Consider the following 19,740-nt stretch of genomic DNA (forward strand, 5'->3'; position numbering starts at 1 on the left):
GTACACTACGCCCAAAGGCAATATCCTCCTGACCTTTAACATCGATTTGATAGAATCTGGTAAAAGTATCAACTGAAGACCAAGTTGCGGCCTTACAGATCTGAGCCATAGAGGCCTGATGATGCACCACCCAAGAGGCACTAATCGCCCTGGTTGAGAGTGCTTTAACATGAAAAGGAGGAATTTTCTTCTTTAGACCATAAGCTTGAACAATCACTTGACGAATCCATTTGGAAATAGTAGAATTTGATGCTGCCTGTCCCCTATTAGGACCTTCTGGCAGTACAAACAAAACATTTGTTTTCGAACCTGAGCGGGCACCTTTAAATAGACTTTGATCACTCTTACTACATGAAGGGAATGTAGTGCCTTCTCTTTCCTAGATTGAGGCTCTGGGAAGGAAGAAGGCAGAATAATATCTTGGGTCAAATGGAAATCTGTCACCACCTTTGGTAGGAATTCGGGATGAGGATGCAAAACCACCTTATCCTTATGCACGATACTATTCTACCAGAGGATATGGCAACCAAAAAGACTATTTTCCTTGTCAAAAGAACCAAGGGAATTTCCTGTAAAGGCTCAAAAGGCCGATTCTCTAAAGCCGATAAGACTAAATTCATATCCCAAGGATTTAGAGGTGCCCTGACGGAGGGATTGATTTGTATTACCCACTGAATAAAACTACGCACCAGAGAGTGAGAAGCAAGAGGCCGTTGAAAAAACACTGATAAGGCCAAGACCTGGCCCTTGATAGAAGTCAAGGCCAGCTTCATTTCCAATCCCATTTTCAGGAATTCAAGGATCCTACCTATGACATATTTCCTGGGGTGCCAACCCCTGGATCCACACCAGGAAACATATGCCTTCCAGACTCTATAGTAAATGACTCTGGAGGCCGGCTTCGTAGCATTAACAAAAGTAGACACTACTTAAACCCACGGTCCTTTAGAATGTTTGTTTCAATAACCGAACCGTTAAATTTTGCATTTTGTAAAGGTAGAATGGAATACCAGACCTTGCGCGGGAAGGTCTGGCCACAATGGCAGGGTCCAAGGGACTCCTACCGCCATCTTTATGATCTCGGCAAACCAAGATCTTCTGGGCCACCAGAATCACCTCCTTTCATTCCTGCTTGATCCTGCCGAGAAGGCGCAGAATTAGCAGAACCGTAAGAAACGCATAGATCAGTGAAAACTGATCCCATGGGAAGACCAAGGCGCCTGTACCGCACAGTAGCGGATCCCTCGTCCTTGCCAAAAAGTTGACGACTTTGTTGTTGCATCTGGATGCAAACAGATCCACATACGGAATACCCCATCTTTGACATATCGATAGAAAGATGTCGGGTGAAGGGACCATTCTCCCGGAAATAATTGTTGGTGACTCAAGTAGTCCGCCTGCCAATTTTCTATCCTTGGAATGAAAATCGCCGAGAGGCAAGGAATGTTGCTTTCTGCCCAAGCTAAAACATGATTCACCTCTTTTTGGGCTGCACAACTTCTCATGCCCCCCTGGTGATTGATGTAAGCCACAGCCGTGGCATTGTCGGTTTGAATCCTGGACAGGATAATCCTGTAGCCTGAGCGTCCAGGATTCTAGGGCCAGACGTACTGCCTGAATCTCTAGAATGTTGATGGGCAAGGTCCTTTCTGACTTGGACCATTCCCCCTGAACAGAAGCTTCTTCCAGGAACTGGTTCCCAGCCTAGAAGGCTGGCATCTGCTGTTACCACTTTCCAGGATACTGGTAAAAAGGATTTCCCTTTTCGGAGGTTGCTGGATATCAACCAATTGAGGCTCTGACGCACCTCGGGGGATAATCGCATTGAAAAGTCCAAAGCCAGAACATTCTTGTTCCAAGCCCACAGAATGGTGTTTTGTAGCAGTCTTGAATGAAACTGCGCATAAGGGACGGCCTCGAAGGAGGCCACCATTTTCCCTAACAACTTCATGCACAACCGAATGGAAGAATCTCTCTTTGCTTTGACAAGTTGAATCAGTGCTTTAATGGAGCTGACTCTTGCCTGGGGTAAGAATACCTTCTTCTGTACGGTATCTATGACCAGCCCCAAGTACTGTAATCTCCTCGATGGTTTTAAGGAGGATTTTTCTAGGTGGAGTATCCAACCTAGATATTCCAGGTAGCTTACAGCTGAGATTAAACTTTGGTTTAGATCAGAGACTGATTGATCTACTAAAAGCAGATTGTCTAAATAGGCTAGGACAGTTATGCCCTGTGCCCTTAACCTGGCTAAAGGTGGTGTGCCAGGATCTTTGTGAACACCCGCAGTGCGGTGGCTAGGCCGAATGGCAGAGCCACAAATTGAAAATGATGATTTTCTATCTCGAAGCGCAGAAATTTCCGATGAGCGGGAAATATCGGCACATGGAGATATGCATCCTTGATAATCGATCGATTCCAAAAACTCCCCTCCCTGCAAAATGTAAACAACCAATTATTGCACAGCGGTCCCACCTCTGCACCAGGTGAAATAATATAGGGGCTAACAAGGATCCCCCCTTTCAACTTGGATCACTTTGGGAAAACCTGTTCCCACCTTAGTTGCACCTTGATACCGCTAGAAGTTACCACTTCATTTCAAATAATACGGGGTACCAGAACCCCTTCCTATGCCGTCTCTGGCCACTTCATACTACATAATACCTGAAGCCTCTATGCCAAACTGCAGGCACATACATAGATTGAAGTGCCTTCCTGAATTGAACATCGGTTATTTTATTTTATTTATTTGGAAAAACATTCTCTGGTTATCTTCCCTCTTCCCTTCGGCACATTTCTCTTGGGGTAGACCCATGAAGAAACAAAATTGTTAAAGCTCCTGAAGAAGCGTTCAAAAACGCGAAACATGTAGAGCGCCACAACATATCCAAGTTTTAGTTTTATACCTGATATCCTGTCTCATTTACTTTCTGTATGAATGTATAAGCTCTCAATTTTTTGGATACTTATATGGAAATGAATATAAACTTTGTGTAGATTGTACAAATCTTGACAGGATAGTAAGTAAGACTTGATGTGTTTTTACAAATTCCCCCTTTTTCTGTTTTCGTTCTAAATTTTTTTTTTTTTTTAAATAAATAACAGTTTTGAATATATTGTTTTTTACTTTTCATTTTTGCTTAAAAAGTCCAAACAGAACCAACACTTTTCTTTGAGGTCTTTTGTGTGATGGTTTTTCCCTTTCCCTAAAAATATTTTTTCAAGGGAAACAACCAATTGGATTGACTCCATGCGAAAGGACCGGATATTTAAGTGCCGGTTCAGATCTTTTAGCCCGGGTTCACACTATAACACGCTGCGGAATGCACAGGAGCGCTGTGCGTCCCTGTTCCCCGTTTCTCCGTTTCAGGGACGAAGAGCCATCAGGGCCATTTCTATGCCTGAATTCGGCCCTGAAACAGAGCCAAAGATGCACACATTTTTTCTGAAGTGCGCTCCGCAGCCGCCCCGGAGATATGTGAACTGGCTCCATAGGGAGCTAGTCACATTCTCCTACTATGCGAATTAGATGAGGGGGAAACGCACATCTAATTTGCATAGGTGTGAATAGGGGCTGAGATCTAGAATGGGTCTTACCTCACCAAAGGTTTTGGAACCGTGAAAAGGTTTGAATAAAACCCTGAACCCTGTTCCTCTAAGGCAGTGATGGCGAACCTTGGCACTCCAGATGTTTTGGAACTACATTTCCCATGATGCTCCACTACACTGCAGTGTGCATGAGCATCATGGGAAATGTAGTTCCAAAACATCTGGGGTGCCAAGGTTCGCCATCACTGCTCTAAGGGAACCTCTGATATCACCTCCTGGGATAAGAGATGATCCAGAGCTAAAGAGAGACTTTCTTTTCTCTGGGAACATTTGATCTTTGAAAACGAGGAGACGAGAACTCTCGGAACTCTAGTCTTGACATTGTTCCTGCCAGATCTTTGAAAATTGCAGAAGCCTTCCCCCTACCTGAGCGAGCGGGGGCGCCCCTTCATAAGGAGGCTTTAGCATTCTGTTTTGCAGGTTTTTTTTGCCACTTCAGTGAACACTTTAGAGAGACTTGAATCAACTCTACCGTTCATTGTTGTCCCTTCTCGTTTCAACATCATTGTAGCAATTATTCCTTAAATATATTCCTTTTTAATTAGAGGCTACAAACACGCCCAATTACAATATACAAAATATTATCCCACCCAACTCAATTCCCCCCCACCCACATCCCCCCTTAGGGTCTCTCCAAATATCTAAAGTCCGACTTTTTTTTTTTTTTTTACCCTTAGGCCGCGTACACACGGGCGGACTGTCTGACGGACTTGGTCCGCTGAAACGTGTTTCAGCGGACAGTCCGCTCGTGTGTGGGCTTCAGCGGACTTTTTCAGCGGACAGTCTGGCGGACTAAGTCTTTCGGAATTTCCGTAATATTGTCCGTCCAACTTTGGTTTCAGCGGACAGTCCGCTCGTGAGTAGGCAAGTTGGACGGACTAAGTATGGCGCATGCTCAGAAAGGATTTACACGGCCGAAGGTTGCATTGCTGTGTATTGGACGTCGTATTTCTAGTCCCGTCGTACGTGCTGTACACGTCATCGCGCAAGCTTTCAACGGACTGTCTGTTCATCGTGTGTGGTCAAGTCCGTTCATTCAAAAGTAGGACGGACTGTCTGTCGGATTGTCTGACGGACTTAGTTGGCCAGACAGTCCGCCCGTGTGTACGCGGCCTTAGTCATCCTTTGGTTCTTCTGACATCCTATCTGCGTATCTCGATGATTGCTTATATTTTACCCAATCTTTCCATCTTTTTTTGAACCCAACTTCTCCACTATACTTTAAGAGCTCTAGATTGTAAATCTGATTTATTTTCGCAAAACCAACTTTTCAGAGAGGGGCTCTCTGGGTCTTTCCACTGGCGGGGGATTAAACGGTTTGTTGCGTTTAGGAGACCTGGTATCAATGTTCTCTTATATTGTTTTATGGGCATGCTTATCCCATGGAGCAGGCATACCCTTGGCTCTTCTGGTACTTTAAGACTCGTGATTTCTTCTATTATTGATAGTACTCCTTTCCAGAATACTTTAATTTTAGGACAAGTCCACCAAACGTGGAACATAGTTTCTATTTCTGGGCATCCCCTCCAGCATAGATTAGAGGCCCCACTCTGAAATTGAAATAATCTGTCTCGTGTTAAGTACCACCGCGCCATACACTAATGCCCCGTACACACGAGCTGACTTTTCAACATCCAAAGTCCGAAGGACCGAGTCCGTCAGACTATCCGATCGTGTGTGGGCTGCAACGGACTTTTGATTCGCCAAAGTCTGACGGACTTTAGAAATGAAGCATGCTTCAAATTTTCCCGAAGGAACTCCGCCGGACCCGGTCCCCTTCGAAAACTCCGCTCGTGTGTATGCTACTCCGACGGACTAAAACCGACGCTAGGGCAGCTATTGGCTACTGGCTATGAACTTCCTTATTCGAGTCGGGTCGTACGTCATCACGTTCGAATCCGTCGGAGTTTAGTGTGATCGTGTGTGGCCAAGTCCGTTCGGCCGAAAAGTCTGTCAGAACTCCGTCGGAACTCCGGCGGAACTCCTTTGGAAGTCTGTCGGACATAAGTCCTCTCGTGTGTACGGGGCATTATAGTTCATTTCCAGTGAACGAACACCTGATGAGATCGCATGCGGCATCCTTAATATTTTGTATACCTCTGCCTCCGTACTTCCTGTCCCAAACGCTTCATCCCATTTTCTAATATAAAGAGGGGGCTCCGGAATTTTAAGGCCATTCAAATTTTATATAGCTTCAAGATCCCTCTCCTTCCGTCAGTTGGCACACACGGCCGCTCTAGTGGGCACAGGCTGTCTTCTGACCTAAGGGGGTGGGGGAGGGATTGCACGAAGTGTTTCAGCTGTGCGTACCGCCACCAATTTATATCTAACATCTCTCTTTTGTTCCTTAGTTCTTAAAAAGTGCAAATTTTACCGTTACTTATATCTTTTAGTTGTGCATCTTTATTCCTTTATTCTTAAACCACCCCCCCCCCCCCCCCGTGAATCCTCTCTATGCCAGGTGTAAAATAATAGATGTCACATAGTGTTATCAAAGGGGAATTAAAATCCCAGTTTTGTGAACCCTTTACCAGATTACCATAGCCAAGCGTGTAATCGGGTGCGTGTGAGCATCTAGTTTTCTGGCGTGTATGGGGGTCCATATTACCTTCTCCAGAGGCGCTTTACTAATCCCACTTTCTAACTTAACCCAACTTTTTTCTTTATGGTCTCTTAAGCCGCGTACACACGGGCGGACTGTCTGTCCAACTTAGTCCGCTGAAACACATTTCAGCGGACAATCCGCTCGTGTGTGGGCTTCAGCGGACTTTTTCAGCGGACAGTCTGGCGGACTAAGTCTTTCGGAATTTCCGTAATATTGTCCGTCCAACTTTGGTTTCAGCGGACAGTCCGCTCGTGAGTAGGCAAGTTGGACGGACTAAGTATGGCGCATGCTCAGAAAGGATTTACACGGCCGAAAATTGCATTGCAGTGTATTGGACGTCATATTTCTAGTCCCGTCGTACGTGCTGTACACGTCATCGCGCAAGCTTTCAACGGACTGTCTGCTCATCGTGTGTGGTCAAGTCCGTTCATTCAAAAGTAGGACGGACTGTCTGTCGGATTGTCCGACGGACTTAGTTGGCCAGACAATCCGCCCGTGTGTACGCGGCCTAACCCATTCAAGCCAATAAAATTGAACAATAATACGTTTTAATATCAGGAACCCCCAACCCCCCTTGTGTCTCATCTCTGACGAGTATTCCCAGGCTTATTCTTGGCCTTTTGTGCCTCCAGATGAACCTGCGGAATAGCAAATTACATTTTTTGAAATATGTTTCTGGAATTGGGATTGGTATCATTTGGTTTTTTCTTTAAAATCTTAGGGAGTATTATCTTCAGGCAGTTTATCCTATTAATCCAGGATCTTTGTCTAGAGGCAATGGTATTTAATATCATTTATTAGCGGAATAAAATTTTGTTGGTACATGGTATCGAATGTAGGTGTTATTTTAACTCCCAAGTACTTAATCACGTTGTCCCCCCCATATGAATGGAAAGTCCTGTTTACGCGTTCGTGCTTCCTGCGGGGCGACATTTATGTTTAAAATTTCTGATTTTGAAGGATTAATTTTAAAGTTCGAAACCTCACCAAACCTTTTTAAAGGTGTTCAGTAGGTTGGGAAGGGATATCCTAGGGCTGGTGACATAAAACAAGACATCGGCATGTGCTGCTTTTTTTATGTACTACGTTATCAATCTGTATTCCCATGATGTCGGGGTTCAATCTTACCCTAGCCCACAACGGTTCCATTGATAAAATAATTAATAAGGGGGACAGGGGACAACCAGAGTCCCGTTAAACATTTTAAATGGCCGCGATAGAGTCCCATTTATTTTGACCCTCGCTGGGAGTTTTGCCTAAATCCCCAGTCAACTCTGTCAAACGATTTCTCTGCGTTTATTGACAGTAGTAGCCCTGGGGATCCACGCTCTTTCACCCTATGTATTGCCAAGAGGGTTCCAATGCCGTTGTCCCTACTCTCCCTCCCAGGAACTAATCCCACTTGGTCTGTGTGCACCAGATCATTCATTACCGTCTTCAATCGATTAGCTAAAATCTTAGCAAACAACTTTACGTCGGCGTTCAGTAGGGTAATGGGCCGATAACTAGAGCACAGATTTGGGTCTTTTCCTTCCTTAGGAACAATGGCAATCTCCGCCTCAAGCGCTTCCCGTCGTATTTCCCCAATCTACACCTATCCCATTCATATAAGAAACCATTTTAGGAACCAGGGTGTCTCTAAATTTTTTATAATTAAGCAATCATAAACCCATCTGGTCCAGGGCTTTTCCTGGCCGCTGACTCTTTTAAACATTTTAACTGTTTCCGTTATGGGATCCTCCAGGGGGGCCAACTTTATCTAGAGGGATTTTGTTTTAAGACCGCATTTGTTCAAAAAGCCTCTGGTATTGTCTAGTCTCTTTTTAACAATATCCTTTTTAGGTTGAGTATAAGTTCTTGAAAGGCCCAAGCAATCTCTGGGGTTGAAAATACCTTTCCCCCTTCCCCCGATTGAATACTTTCAATAAAATTAGCTTTATTTTTCTTTAACATTTTGGCAATATATTTACTCTGCATTTCCTCCCATTGGCATCTTTCTTTTTTAAGCCGATAGTAAAGGGCGCTATTTTCTTGTTTGATAAGTTCTTTCAGTTGCTCTCACTTTATAATAATTTCCTGTTTTGCAGGCTTTCTGCCCCAAGTCCTCTTTTGGCCGTGGGGTTGCCCTTGAGGTCTTCCTCTTGAACCTGACGGTGGAGGCTGTCTAGATTGCCCCTAGAGGCAGATGCCCCTGGCACTGGAGAGGAAGCACGCTTAAAAAGGACAAATGTTTAAACTTCTTCACTGGTAAAAGAGAACTTTTCCCATTAGAGATTCTTTGGATGTATTTATCCAGATCGTCCCCAAATAACCGTTCACCATGAAAGGGAAACTGGCCAAAAGCTTCTTACACGGTGCTTCGCCTGACCAATTCTTCAGCCACAGAACTCTGCGAGAATGCACTAGTCCAAGCATAAGCCGTGAGGCTTGAAAGATAGAATCTTACATAGCATCCACTGTAAAACATAGTGCATCTGATACGCCAGCTCATTGCTGGGCCTGCTGATCAAGAAAAACGTTAAGTATCTGCACAAACTGTTCCTCAATGGACTGAGATACACCAACTGCCCGCAAGAACCGGCTGCGCTACTGAACTTGCCAGAGACATGTTGTTCAACTTTTTTATCTGTTGGATCCTTTAACATCTGCGCATTATCCACGGGACAAGCGAGATTTTTGTTTACTGAGGCGATTGCAGCATCAATTGCTGGAACCCCCCCCCCATTTCTTATAGAATTCCTCCTCCATAGAATGAAGTGTGGTGGGTGTTCCCATTCCAAATACATCCGTTTTTTTTTTTAGCCATGAATGAATAGGAAAAGCATCCCCAGATGGGGGAGGTTTTAATGATCCCAAACCAGAGGTGGGTTCATCAATAGATTGCGCTACAGGGGCAGCAAAAAGGTTGAATGAACTAATTTAGTATTGTGATGTTACTCCCTCTATATTAGGATCCTCAGAAGAGGATATATTAGCATCTTACAAATCTCTTGGAAGATCTTCCTGATCCCCTGCCTCCTGCACCTCAATAAGAGGGTCCTGAGCACTAGGATGGGGATCTGCTACGCTTAGACCCACTATGGAGAGATATCATAGCATCAATCTTCTTTTCCAAATTACAAATGGTAGAAGAGAAAACCTCCTGTGTGATATATACAGGGCCGGAAGTGTCCAGCGCTGCTGCAACATCAGTCTCCCCCGATGGCTCAATCTGACCGGCCACATCACTCTCAGAGGAGGATGACATTCTTTTGGAAATGGATTTAGGTTGTTGTAAAACAATCGAACCCCTAGAACCCTTTGAGGAATTCCTGGTCCCTCTTCCACTCATAGTCTGAAGCACAAAGCAGAGGCACTACCAAAAATAATGCACACTGCTAGGTCTATTGTCCAGCAATATAATGCTGCTATTAATGCCCAGCCTGGAACAGTAACAATGTGTCAAAATGGGATGCCCGTATCACCAAACCTCAAGTAATACCACCTCCTGCTCATGTGTCCCTCCACAGCCAGCAGTAGCAGCACAGTGTGCTTTTATAAGCTTCCTCCATGTGCATTTGGTGTCAGAGAATGCCAACGCCCTTAGCCCCGCCCCCACATTATCTACAGGGGTGAGTGCTCAATACAGCCCCCAGTGGTGACACATAGGCATTACAACATTTATTTTACTTAAAGGAGACATTCATAAGAAAAATCAAAGATATTTCTTAGAAAACTCCACTTACCTTCCCGCCGCAGGGTTTTCTGAGATAAACCCAATCTTCACCCTTCACGGTGGGTGCCGTAACACCTTCAGGAGTAGGGGAACCTAGAGGTTACCCACAATGCTGGACCTGCAACAGCACCCTGCCAGTAAAACTTTATGGCCTTACTACCAAAAAGTACTGGATCCCAGGGTCCAGCTCTCTAAAAAGAGAAGCATTCGCAGGCAAAACCTTGTTTCTTTGGATATGAGGCCCAGGTACCATTTCATTAGGCCCAAAAAAGGACACATTGAACGGATCCGGCCAGCATGGCTATCCCCAGCAAGGATTGCTTCCAGTGGAGCTCAGCACAGCACATCTTTACTCGTGACCAACACCTTAGACACTGGCGAAAAACTGAGGTACTCCCAGTAATGGGAGGGGTTATAAAGGGAGTGCACTTCTTGTCTTAGGGCATGCCAGTGTCCATCACCTAAAGGTGGCCTATTAGCCCACATAGTAACTACTATGGCTCTGTGTCCCCTGATGTATGAAAAGAAAGTAGACCATGTCCCCAACATACATCTCATTGGAGGGACAAGAGACCATGTCCCCAACATACATCTCATTGGAGGGACAAGAGACCATGTCCCCAACATACATCTCATTGGAGGGACAAGAGACCATGTCCTCAACATACATCTCATTGGAGGGACAAGAGACCATGTCCCCAACATACATCTCATTGGAGGGACAAGAGACCATGTTCCCATCACTGGTCCCAGGGCAGGGGGCGGGAGGGCTGGTCCCAGGGCAGGGGGCGGGAGGGCTGGTCCCAGGGCAGGGGGCGGGAGGACAATAAGGTGGATTTACTAATGGCAAACAGTCTGTGCAATTTGCAACTGAAGATGCTCGAGATCTTTGTTAATGAGGGGGAGCTCTGCTGACTTCCATCCTCCAATCATGTGCAAGAAAAATGCTGTTTTTTTTCCCCTTGCATGTGATTGGGTATTCTTTGCCTCATCTTGTTAATTTCTGGAGCAGCTGTGCAGCCCCAGATCTCCCATACAAAGACATCAGTTACCTGTCCATTGAAGGGGTGCTCCTCACGCTGGTTCTCACTCACTCCGGGATCTTCTGAACTGCCTCCGTCACTTCGCTTTCTCTTCCCTGGGGGGCGCTTCTTGAATGGCTCCTCCAGGTGTGTCGGCTCCACAGAGACATCTCTCTGCAGGAAGAGGAGACAGAGAATTTCACACTAGTAATGCAGATACTGCATGGCTCCTATATACTGAGACCTCCCGATAGGGGGGCGAGCAGAACATTTGATGACCCCCGATGGTCACCAGACATGGATATTCTGAGGGAAGAGGCTGGTAATAGGAGGGTGAGCAGAACATGTGATGAGCCTGACGCTAACCGGACATGGATGTTCTGAGGGGAGGGGCTTGTAACAGGAGGGCGAACAGAACACGTGATGACCCCGATGGTCACCGCACATGGATGTTCTGGGGGGAGGGGCTTGTAATAGGAGGGTGTGCAGAACATGCTATGACCCCGATGATCATGGGACATGGAAATTCTGAGGGGCGGGGTTGGTAACAGGAGGGCGAACAGAACATGCGATGAGCCCGATGGTCACCGCACACGGATGTTCTGAGGGGAGGGGCTTGTAATAGGAGGGTGAGCAGAACATGTGATGACCCCAAATGGTCACCAGGTATGGATGTTCTGAGGGAAGAGGCTGGTAATAGGAGAGTGAGCAGAACATTTGATGACCCCGATGATCACCAGACAAATGTTCTGAGGGGGGAGACTGGTAATAAGAGGGTGAGAACATGTGATGACCCCAGTGTTCACCGGACATGGATGTTCTGAGGGGAGGGGCAGGTAATAGGAGGAATGGACCTCATACACTAATTTCTCCATATCTCCCACCAACCATGGATGGTCTCACAAGACATCTTCTCACCCCGGCCTTAAGTCACATGTCAAAACATGAAGGACAGGATTGTAGGGCTGAGGACACATGCAGGGAGAGAGCCAAGCCTCCAATATTCTACTCCACACCTCTCCCCTCGTCACAGAAATGGAGGGTTCCTAAACCCACCAGTCCTTTTTCATTGGCTGGTGGGACAGGAATAGGGACGCAGCAATGGCCTACTTGTTTTTTTAAGGTCCTGGCTATTAGGGTTGCACCGATACCGAGTATGTGCACAAGTATCGGTACTTGTGCGAATGCACCGATACTTTCAGGCTCGGCTCTTTGAGCTGTCAGCGGGTCTCCCCGGTGTGTTAAACAAGTCCGGTAATTGGAGCTGTCAAAAAAAAAAAGTAGCGGCAATGTTTATTAACAACATTGCTCAGCCCTGAAACACTCAAAAAGAAACATTGTTTCTTTTTGTATTTTTCTGTTTCTTCATCTGCAGATCAAATGGATGAAAAAATGTTCCTCTGTTTAACCCCTTCATTTACTCCCTATTCTCCTCCATGGAATTATTTTCCGGCTTTTTTTCTTTTGTTAACGTCTATTTTATAAACGATAAAACTTTTGTTTGTTGAATATTTTTACACATTTCACATTGAAAAAGCGCTAAATAAAAAAATATATATATATTTCATTTGTAAATAACTTTTGAACGTGTTGTACCATAACTGACAGCTGAAGTGAAAAGAAAACAGTTGCGGTAGGTATCGGTAATTGGTATCGTGCATCCCTGTTGGCTATACCACCCGGCCTGGCGATAGGAAGCGTGTCTCCGGTGCGCCAAAACCTGGTTCCGGGCAGCCAGGCCGGGATTAGGAGGAATTCCCTCAAAAACAATTCAGAAATTCCAGTCCCAATATTTCTATCCTAACAGGTTACAACTCCACCCAAAACCTGGATATTCCTCATGGCTGCTGTCAAAGCTGGACGACCTCCCGGCTTCTTCTCCCTCCACTAATGTGGTGGAGCTTCTCCATGAGAATTATCACCCACTAGAAAGTCAACCAGGACGATGGTACCACCACCCAATGGAAAATAAACAACTGAACAAGGCAACTAAAACGAGGGAAGACTCACCACTGACTACCGAGATCCCTCACAAGCTGCACCAGAGCTACATCTCCACATCCATATTTAATGAGTCCACCAGAGAACAAGTGAGAGACAAGCAGCTGAACAGACCCCCCGCGTCCCTCAGTGTACTCCGTTCAAAAACGCTTTGCAAGCCTCTCACAAGATCTCCAATCCACTTCTACCAAATGTGTCCAAATCACCAACTGTGCACCTTCTCCTTTCACCACCTCAACCTCCCCAATACCTTCCAATGAGGGCTCCACCCGCCACCTGTGTAACCACTTACCAAATCGTCCAATCAAAACCGCATACCATTCCACTCCAGGTAGGTCAGTGGATTTGCAATCCCCGACGTTTCTCCTCTCCGTACAACTTGAAAGAAAATTGAGGAGGAACGCCGGGGGTTTCCTATCCGCTGACCTATCTGGAGTGGAATGATAGGCGGATTTCATTGGATGATTTGGTAAGTGGCTGCCCAGGTGGCGGGTGGAACCCTCGTTGGAAGATATTGGGGGAAGGAAAGGTGAAGACACCCAGTTGGTGATTTGGACAGTTTGTTGGACCCATTTGGTAGAAGTGGATTGGAGACGGATAGAGGGTTGGAAAGTTATCTGAGGGATGAGATCTCCACATCCATACCGACCAACCTCAACGTTCACCTCACCACTCCCAACATACCACATCATCATACTCCGGCCCTCTATACATACCATACGAGCACACCTCTCTATACATACCATACCACATCATCATACTCCGGCCCTCTATACATACCATATCACCATCATAACCCTCTATACATACCATACCACCACACCTCTCTATACATACCATATCACCACCATCATAACCCTCTATACATACCATACCACCACACCTCTCTATACATACCATATCACCACCATCATAACCCTCTATACATACCATACCACCACACCTCTCTATACATACCATACCACATCATCATACTCCGGCCCTCTATACATACCATACCATCATCATCATACTCCGACCCTCTATACATACCATACGAGCACACCTCTCTATACATACCACCATCATAACCCTCTATACATACCATACCACCATCATCATAACCCTCTATACATACCATACCACCACCATCATAACCCTCTATACATACCATACCACCATCATAACCCTCTATACATACCATATCACCACCATCATAACCCTCTATACATACCATACCACCATCATAACCCTCTATACATACCACACCACCATCATAACCCTCTATACATACCATACCACCACACCTCTCTATACATACCATACCACCACCATCATAACCCTCTATACATACCATACCACCACCATCATAACCCTCTATACATACCATACCACCACCATCATAACCCTCTATACATACCATACCACCACCATCATAACCCTCTATACATACCACCATCATAACCCTCTATACGTACCATACCCGGCCTCTCTATACATACCACATCATCATACTCCGGCCCTCTATACATACCATATCACCACCATCATAACCCTCTATACATACCATACCACCATCATAACCCTCTATACATACCACACCACCATCATAACCCTCTATACATACCATACCACCACACCTCTCTATACATACCATACCACCACCATCATAACCCTCTATACATACCATACCACCACCATCATAACCCTCTATACATACCATACCACCACCATCATAACCCTCTATGCATACCATACCATCATAACCCTCTATACATACCATACCACCATCATCATAACCCTCTATACATACCATACCACCACCATCATAACCCTCTATACATACCACCATCATAACCCTCTATACGTACCATACCACCATCATAACCCTCTATGCATACCATACCACCACATAACCCTCTATACATACCATACTTGGCCTCTCTATACATTACCACCATCATAACCCTCTATTACATACCATACCACCACCATCATAACCCTCTATACATACCAACCACCACATCATAACCCTCTATACATACCATACCACCATCATAACCCTCTATGAATACCATACCACCACCATCATAACCCTCTATACATACCATACCACCACCATCATAACCCTCTATACATACCATACCACCACCATCATAACCCTCTATACATACCATATCACCACCATCATAACCCTCTATACATACCATACCACCACCATCATAACCCTCTATACATACCATATCACCACCATCATAACCCTCTATGCATACCATACCACCATCATAACCCTCTATACATTACCACACCACCATCATAACCCTCTATACATACCATACTTGGGCCTCTCTATACATATTATTATCCATCTAAACACACATCCCTGACCAACCCCCCCCCCCCCCCCCACGGCCTTCCATCATCCAATCAGTGCCACACCTGCATAGCCTCCAGGCTGCCAAAACTGCTGATACAGAATCCATCGATCAGGTCTTCTTCTCGGATTGCCGCGTTCTCCTCGCCCCTCTTCCGCCGTCTCTTCTTGCGTTGCGGTCGTGGCCAGACTACCGGCTCAGGGCTGGAGGACAAGGAGTTGACAGGAGAAGGACCTCTATGGCGGTTTCTTTGGGCTTTGGAGCGTCGGCGGGCAGGCGGGGCCCGAGATGGGCTCTAGGCGTATGTTGCAAAGCCTCCATTTGACTCTTTTGGTTTATCCCCCAGGATAAAGCATATCTGCCAGGCAACCAATCAGTAGTGTCCGTCAGCGATGGTGGAGGAAGCCAATGACTGGTCAATAAATACCTAAAAATGTTTGATGATGGAGCGGAGATGGAGGCGCTGGAGGAGATCACATGTAGAGGGTCAGCATCCAATCACATCCCCCACAGTGCTGCATATGGCCAAACTGGGACGTCTTATCACCCCTGAGAAGAGGAACCTGAGAGATCCGGACCTGAGAGGGAGGGTTGAGGTAGTCACCAGACCAAAGTGAAGACAACCAACTTCCCCAAACACCGAGGATGGGGGCTACAGAGTCCCCGAAACACAGAGGATGGGGGCTACAGAGTCCCGAAAACCGAGGATGGGGGCTACAGAGTCCCGAAAAACCGAGGATGGGGGCTACAGAGTCCCGAAACACCGAGGATGGGGGCTACAGGGGCCCGAAAAACCGAGGATGGGGGCTACAGAGTCCCGAAAACACCGAGGATGGGGGCTACAGAGTCCCGAAACACCGAGGATGGGGGGTTACAGAGTCCCCGAAACACCGAGGATGGGGTTACAGAGTCCCCGAAACACCGAGGATGGGGCTACAGAGTCCCGAAACACCGAGGATGGGGGCTACAGAGTCCCGAAACACCGAGGATGGGGGGCTACAGAGTCCCGAAAACACCGAGGATGGGGGGCTACAGAGTCCCGAAACACCGAGGATGGGGGCTACAGAGTCCCGAAACACCGAGGATGGGGGCTACAGAGTCCCGAAACACCGAGGATGGGGGGTTACAGAGTCCCCGAAACACCGAGGATGGGGGCTACAGAGTCCCGAAACACCGAGGATGGGGGGTTACAGAGTCCCCGAAACACCGAGGATGGGGGGCTACAGAGTCCCGAAAACACAGAGGATGGGGGCTACAGAGTCCCGAAACACCGAGGATGGGGGCTACAGAGTCCCGAAACACCGAGGATGGGGGCTACAGAGTCCTGAAACACCGAGGATGGGGGCTACAGAGTCCCGAAACACCGAGGATGGGGGCTACAGAGTCCCGAAACACCGAGGATGGGGGCTACAGAGTCCCGAAAACACCGAGGATGGGGGCTACAGAGTCCCGAAACACAGAGGATGGGGGGCTACAGAGTCCCGAAACACAGAGGATGGGGGGCTACAGAGTCCCGAAAACACTGAGATTGGGGGCTACAGGGTCCTAAAAAACTGAGGATGGAGGCTACAGAGTCCCGAAACACCGAGGATGGGGGCTACAGAGTCCCGAAACACCGAGGATGGGGGCCTACAGAGTCCCGAAACACCGAGGATGGGGGCTACAGAGTCCCGAAACACCGAGGATGGGGGCTACAGAGTCCCGAAACACCGAGGATGGGGGCTACAGAGTCCCCAAACACCGAGGATGGGGGCTACAGGGTCCCCAAACACCGAGGATGGGGGCTACAGGGTCCCCAAACACCGAGGATGGGGGCTACAGGGTCCCCAAACACCGAGGATGGGGGCTACAGGGTCCCCAAACACCGAGGATGGGGGCTACAGGGTCCCCAAACACCGAGGATGGGGGCTACAGGGTCCCGAAACACCGAGGATGGGGGCTACAGAGTCCCGAAACACCGAGGATGGGGGGCTACAGAGTCCCGAAACACCGAGGATGGGGGGCTACAGAGTCCCGAAACACCGAGGATGGGGGGCTACAGGGTCCCGAAACACCGAGGATGGGGGGCTACAGGGTCCCGAAACACCGAGGATGGGGGCTACAGAGTCCCGAAACACAGAGGATGGGGGGCTACAGAGTCCCGAAAACACCGAGGATGGGAGCTACAGAGTCCCGAAACACCGAGGATGGGAGCTACAGGATCCCCAAACACAGAGGATGGGGGCTACAGAGTCCCGAAACACCGAGGATGGGGGGCTACAGGGTCCCGAAACACCGAGGATGGGGGGCTACAGGGTCCCGAAACACCGAGGATGGGGGCTACAGAGTCCCGAAACACAGAGGATGGGGGGCTACAGAGTCCCGAAAACACCGAGGATGGGGGCTACAGAGTCCCGAAACACCGAGGATGGGAGCTACAGGATCCCCAAACACAGAGGATGGGGGCTACAGGGTCCCCAAACACCGAGGATGGGGGCTACAGGGTCCCCAAACACCGAGGATTGGGGCTACAGGGTCCCCAAACACAGAGGATGGGGGCTACAGGGGCCTCCAAATAAAGGACCATGCACCCCTAAATGTGGGGACCCGGGGTGGGCGGTGCATGGAGAGTACCTGAGAGAATGGGGGAGGGGTTATGGTGACACCCCCTGATAAGAAAACTTCAAAAAAAAAGATATAGAAATGAGATAGATGGGGGGAGGGGGTCCTTAGAGATGAGGGGGTGGAAGGGTTACACTGGGGGGATGGGTGCTGATCCCCTATATAATGGGGGCGGGGCTATCAGTAGAATGGGGGGTCTTCTATATAATGGGGGCGGGGTTATCAGTAGAATGGGAGGTCCTCTATATATTGGGGCGGAGTTATCGGTAGAATGGGGGGGTCTTCTATATATTGGGGGCGGAGTTATCGGTAGAATGGGGGTCCTCTATATATTGGGGGCGGAGTTATCAGTAGAATGGGGGTCTTCTATATATTGGGGGCGGGGTTATCGGTAGAATGGAGGTCCTCTATATATTGGGGGCGGAGTTATTGGTAGAATGGGAGGTCTTCTATATATTGGGGGCAGGGTGATGATAAATATGGGGGGAGGGGGCAGATCTTGTGATATGTGAGTGACGTTCTATAGTGGGGGGTCCAATCCTCTACATCATAGTGGGGGGGGGGGGAGGGGATATGATCCTTTTATATATATATATTTTGGATGGGGGAAGGGATATGAGATATATATATTGGGGGGAGGGGATATGATCTTTATATATATATTGGGGGGGAGGGGATATGAGATATATATATATATATATATATATAGGGGGAGGGGATATGATCTTTATATATATATATTGGGGGGGAGGGGATGCTCTCCGGTGGGGGGATGGGTGGATATTTCGATCCTCGGTGGGGGCGGGTCGGTGTTTCTCTCGGTGCCGGTCTCAGGCTCCTCCTCCCCCCCGGTAGTCTCTCTCGGTCTTTCTCTCCGTCTCCCCCGGCCCTCTCCTCGGTCTCCGGTCTTTTCCCTTTCTCTTCAGGCTCCACCTACCTAACGCGACGTACTGCGTGCCTACCGCGGGATGACGTCACACGCAAGGAATGGAGCTGGAAAGCGGCGTGTTCTATCAGAGTACTGGTGTTCTACCCATCAGAATAAGTAACGGAAGTGACGTTCCGTCGCCGCCATCTTCCTACACCCCGCACTCCTCCATAGTAAGAATACAGAGAGAAGGGGGGAAGGCGGACATCTTGTTACACCCACCGGAGTTTTGCCTTTTACACTTATTTATAGCAGTAAAGTGAGGTTATATGATGATATACAGGACTGAGATCTCCGTCTGACTGGTAAGATGTTCGAAACGTAAAAGCAGCGGCGAGCCTGATCATCGCTCAGAGTTTTCAGTCCTGTATTTACAGGGTCTTCTTAATGAGCGGGCACACCTGGGTACTGCCCGGAGCCCCAGCTGCATGGGGGGCCCCTGCACTTCCCCCAAAGCCATCGATCACAAATGTCCCGGATTTTGAGGGACTGTCCCACATTTGGAGCAATGTCCCTCTTTCCCCCTCATTTTGCTCAACCTTCCATCCAAATTCTAAATTGCTGTATTTGTAAATTTTAAAAGCCGATATAAAAGAATAGTATTGGTAAAAAAAAAAAAAAAAGCCCTTGTGGATTTATTTAACCTTTTTTTGGGGTTAATTCTCCTTTAAGAGGGTGTGGCCAGGGGTGTGTCCTATCCCTAGATACATTTGCTAGTGGGCGTCCCTCATTCCCATCTCTAAATGTTGGGAGGTGTGACAAAGCAGCTGCCCCACGAGCCCACCCTGCCATGATGGCACTGAGAGTGATGGATAGACAGGGGAGGTCGGCCGGCAGCGGAGCGCCGTGCAGAACAGTGTCTGTTATTTCACAGCCAGCAGGAAGGGGCGGAGCTGGAGCGCCAG

At 47.7% G+C, this 19,740-nt stretch overlaps 1 protein-coding gene across 1 annotated transcript in view; it reads right to left on the bottom strand.

The window, feature by feature from the left end:
- Positions 1-18,863, bottom strand: part of LOC143981288 (uncharacterized) — a gene marked incomplete at its 3' end in the record, with an annotated part of 32,493 nt that extends 13,630 nt beyond the window's left edge. The window contains exons 1-2 of the mRNA XM_077479087.1: positions 15,371-18,863; positions 10,982-11,125 (exon numbers count right to left, since the gene is read on the bottom strand). Coding sequence (XP_077335213.1) covers positions 10,982-11,125; positions 15,371-15,376 — 150 coding nt within the window. The remainder of the gene's footprint in view (positions 1-10,981; positions 11,126-15,370) is intronic.
- Between the last annotated feature and the right edge of the window lie 877 nt (positions 18,864-19,740).

This window comes from Lithobates pipiens, unplaced genomic scaffold (genome assembly GCF_037356315.1).
Source record: "Lithobates pipiens isolate NorthernLeopardFrog02 unplaced genomic scaffold, aLitPip1_a1.2 Scaffold_133, whole genome shotgun sequence".
Lineage (NCBI taxonomy): Eukaryota > Metazoa > Chordata > Amphibia > Anura > Ranidae > Lithobates > Lithobates pipiens.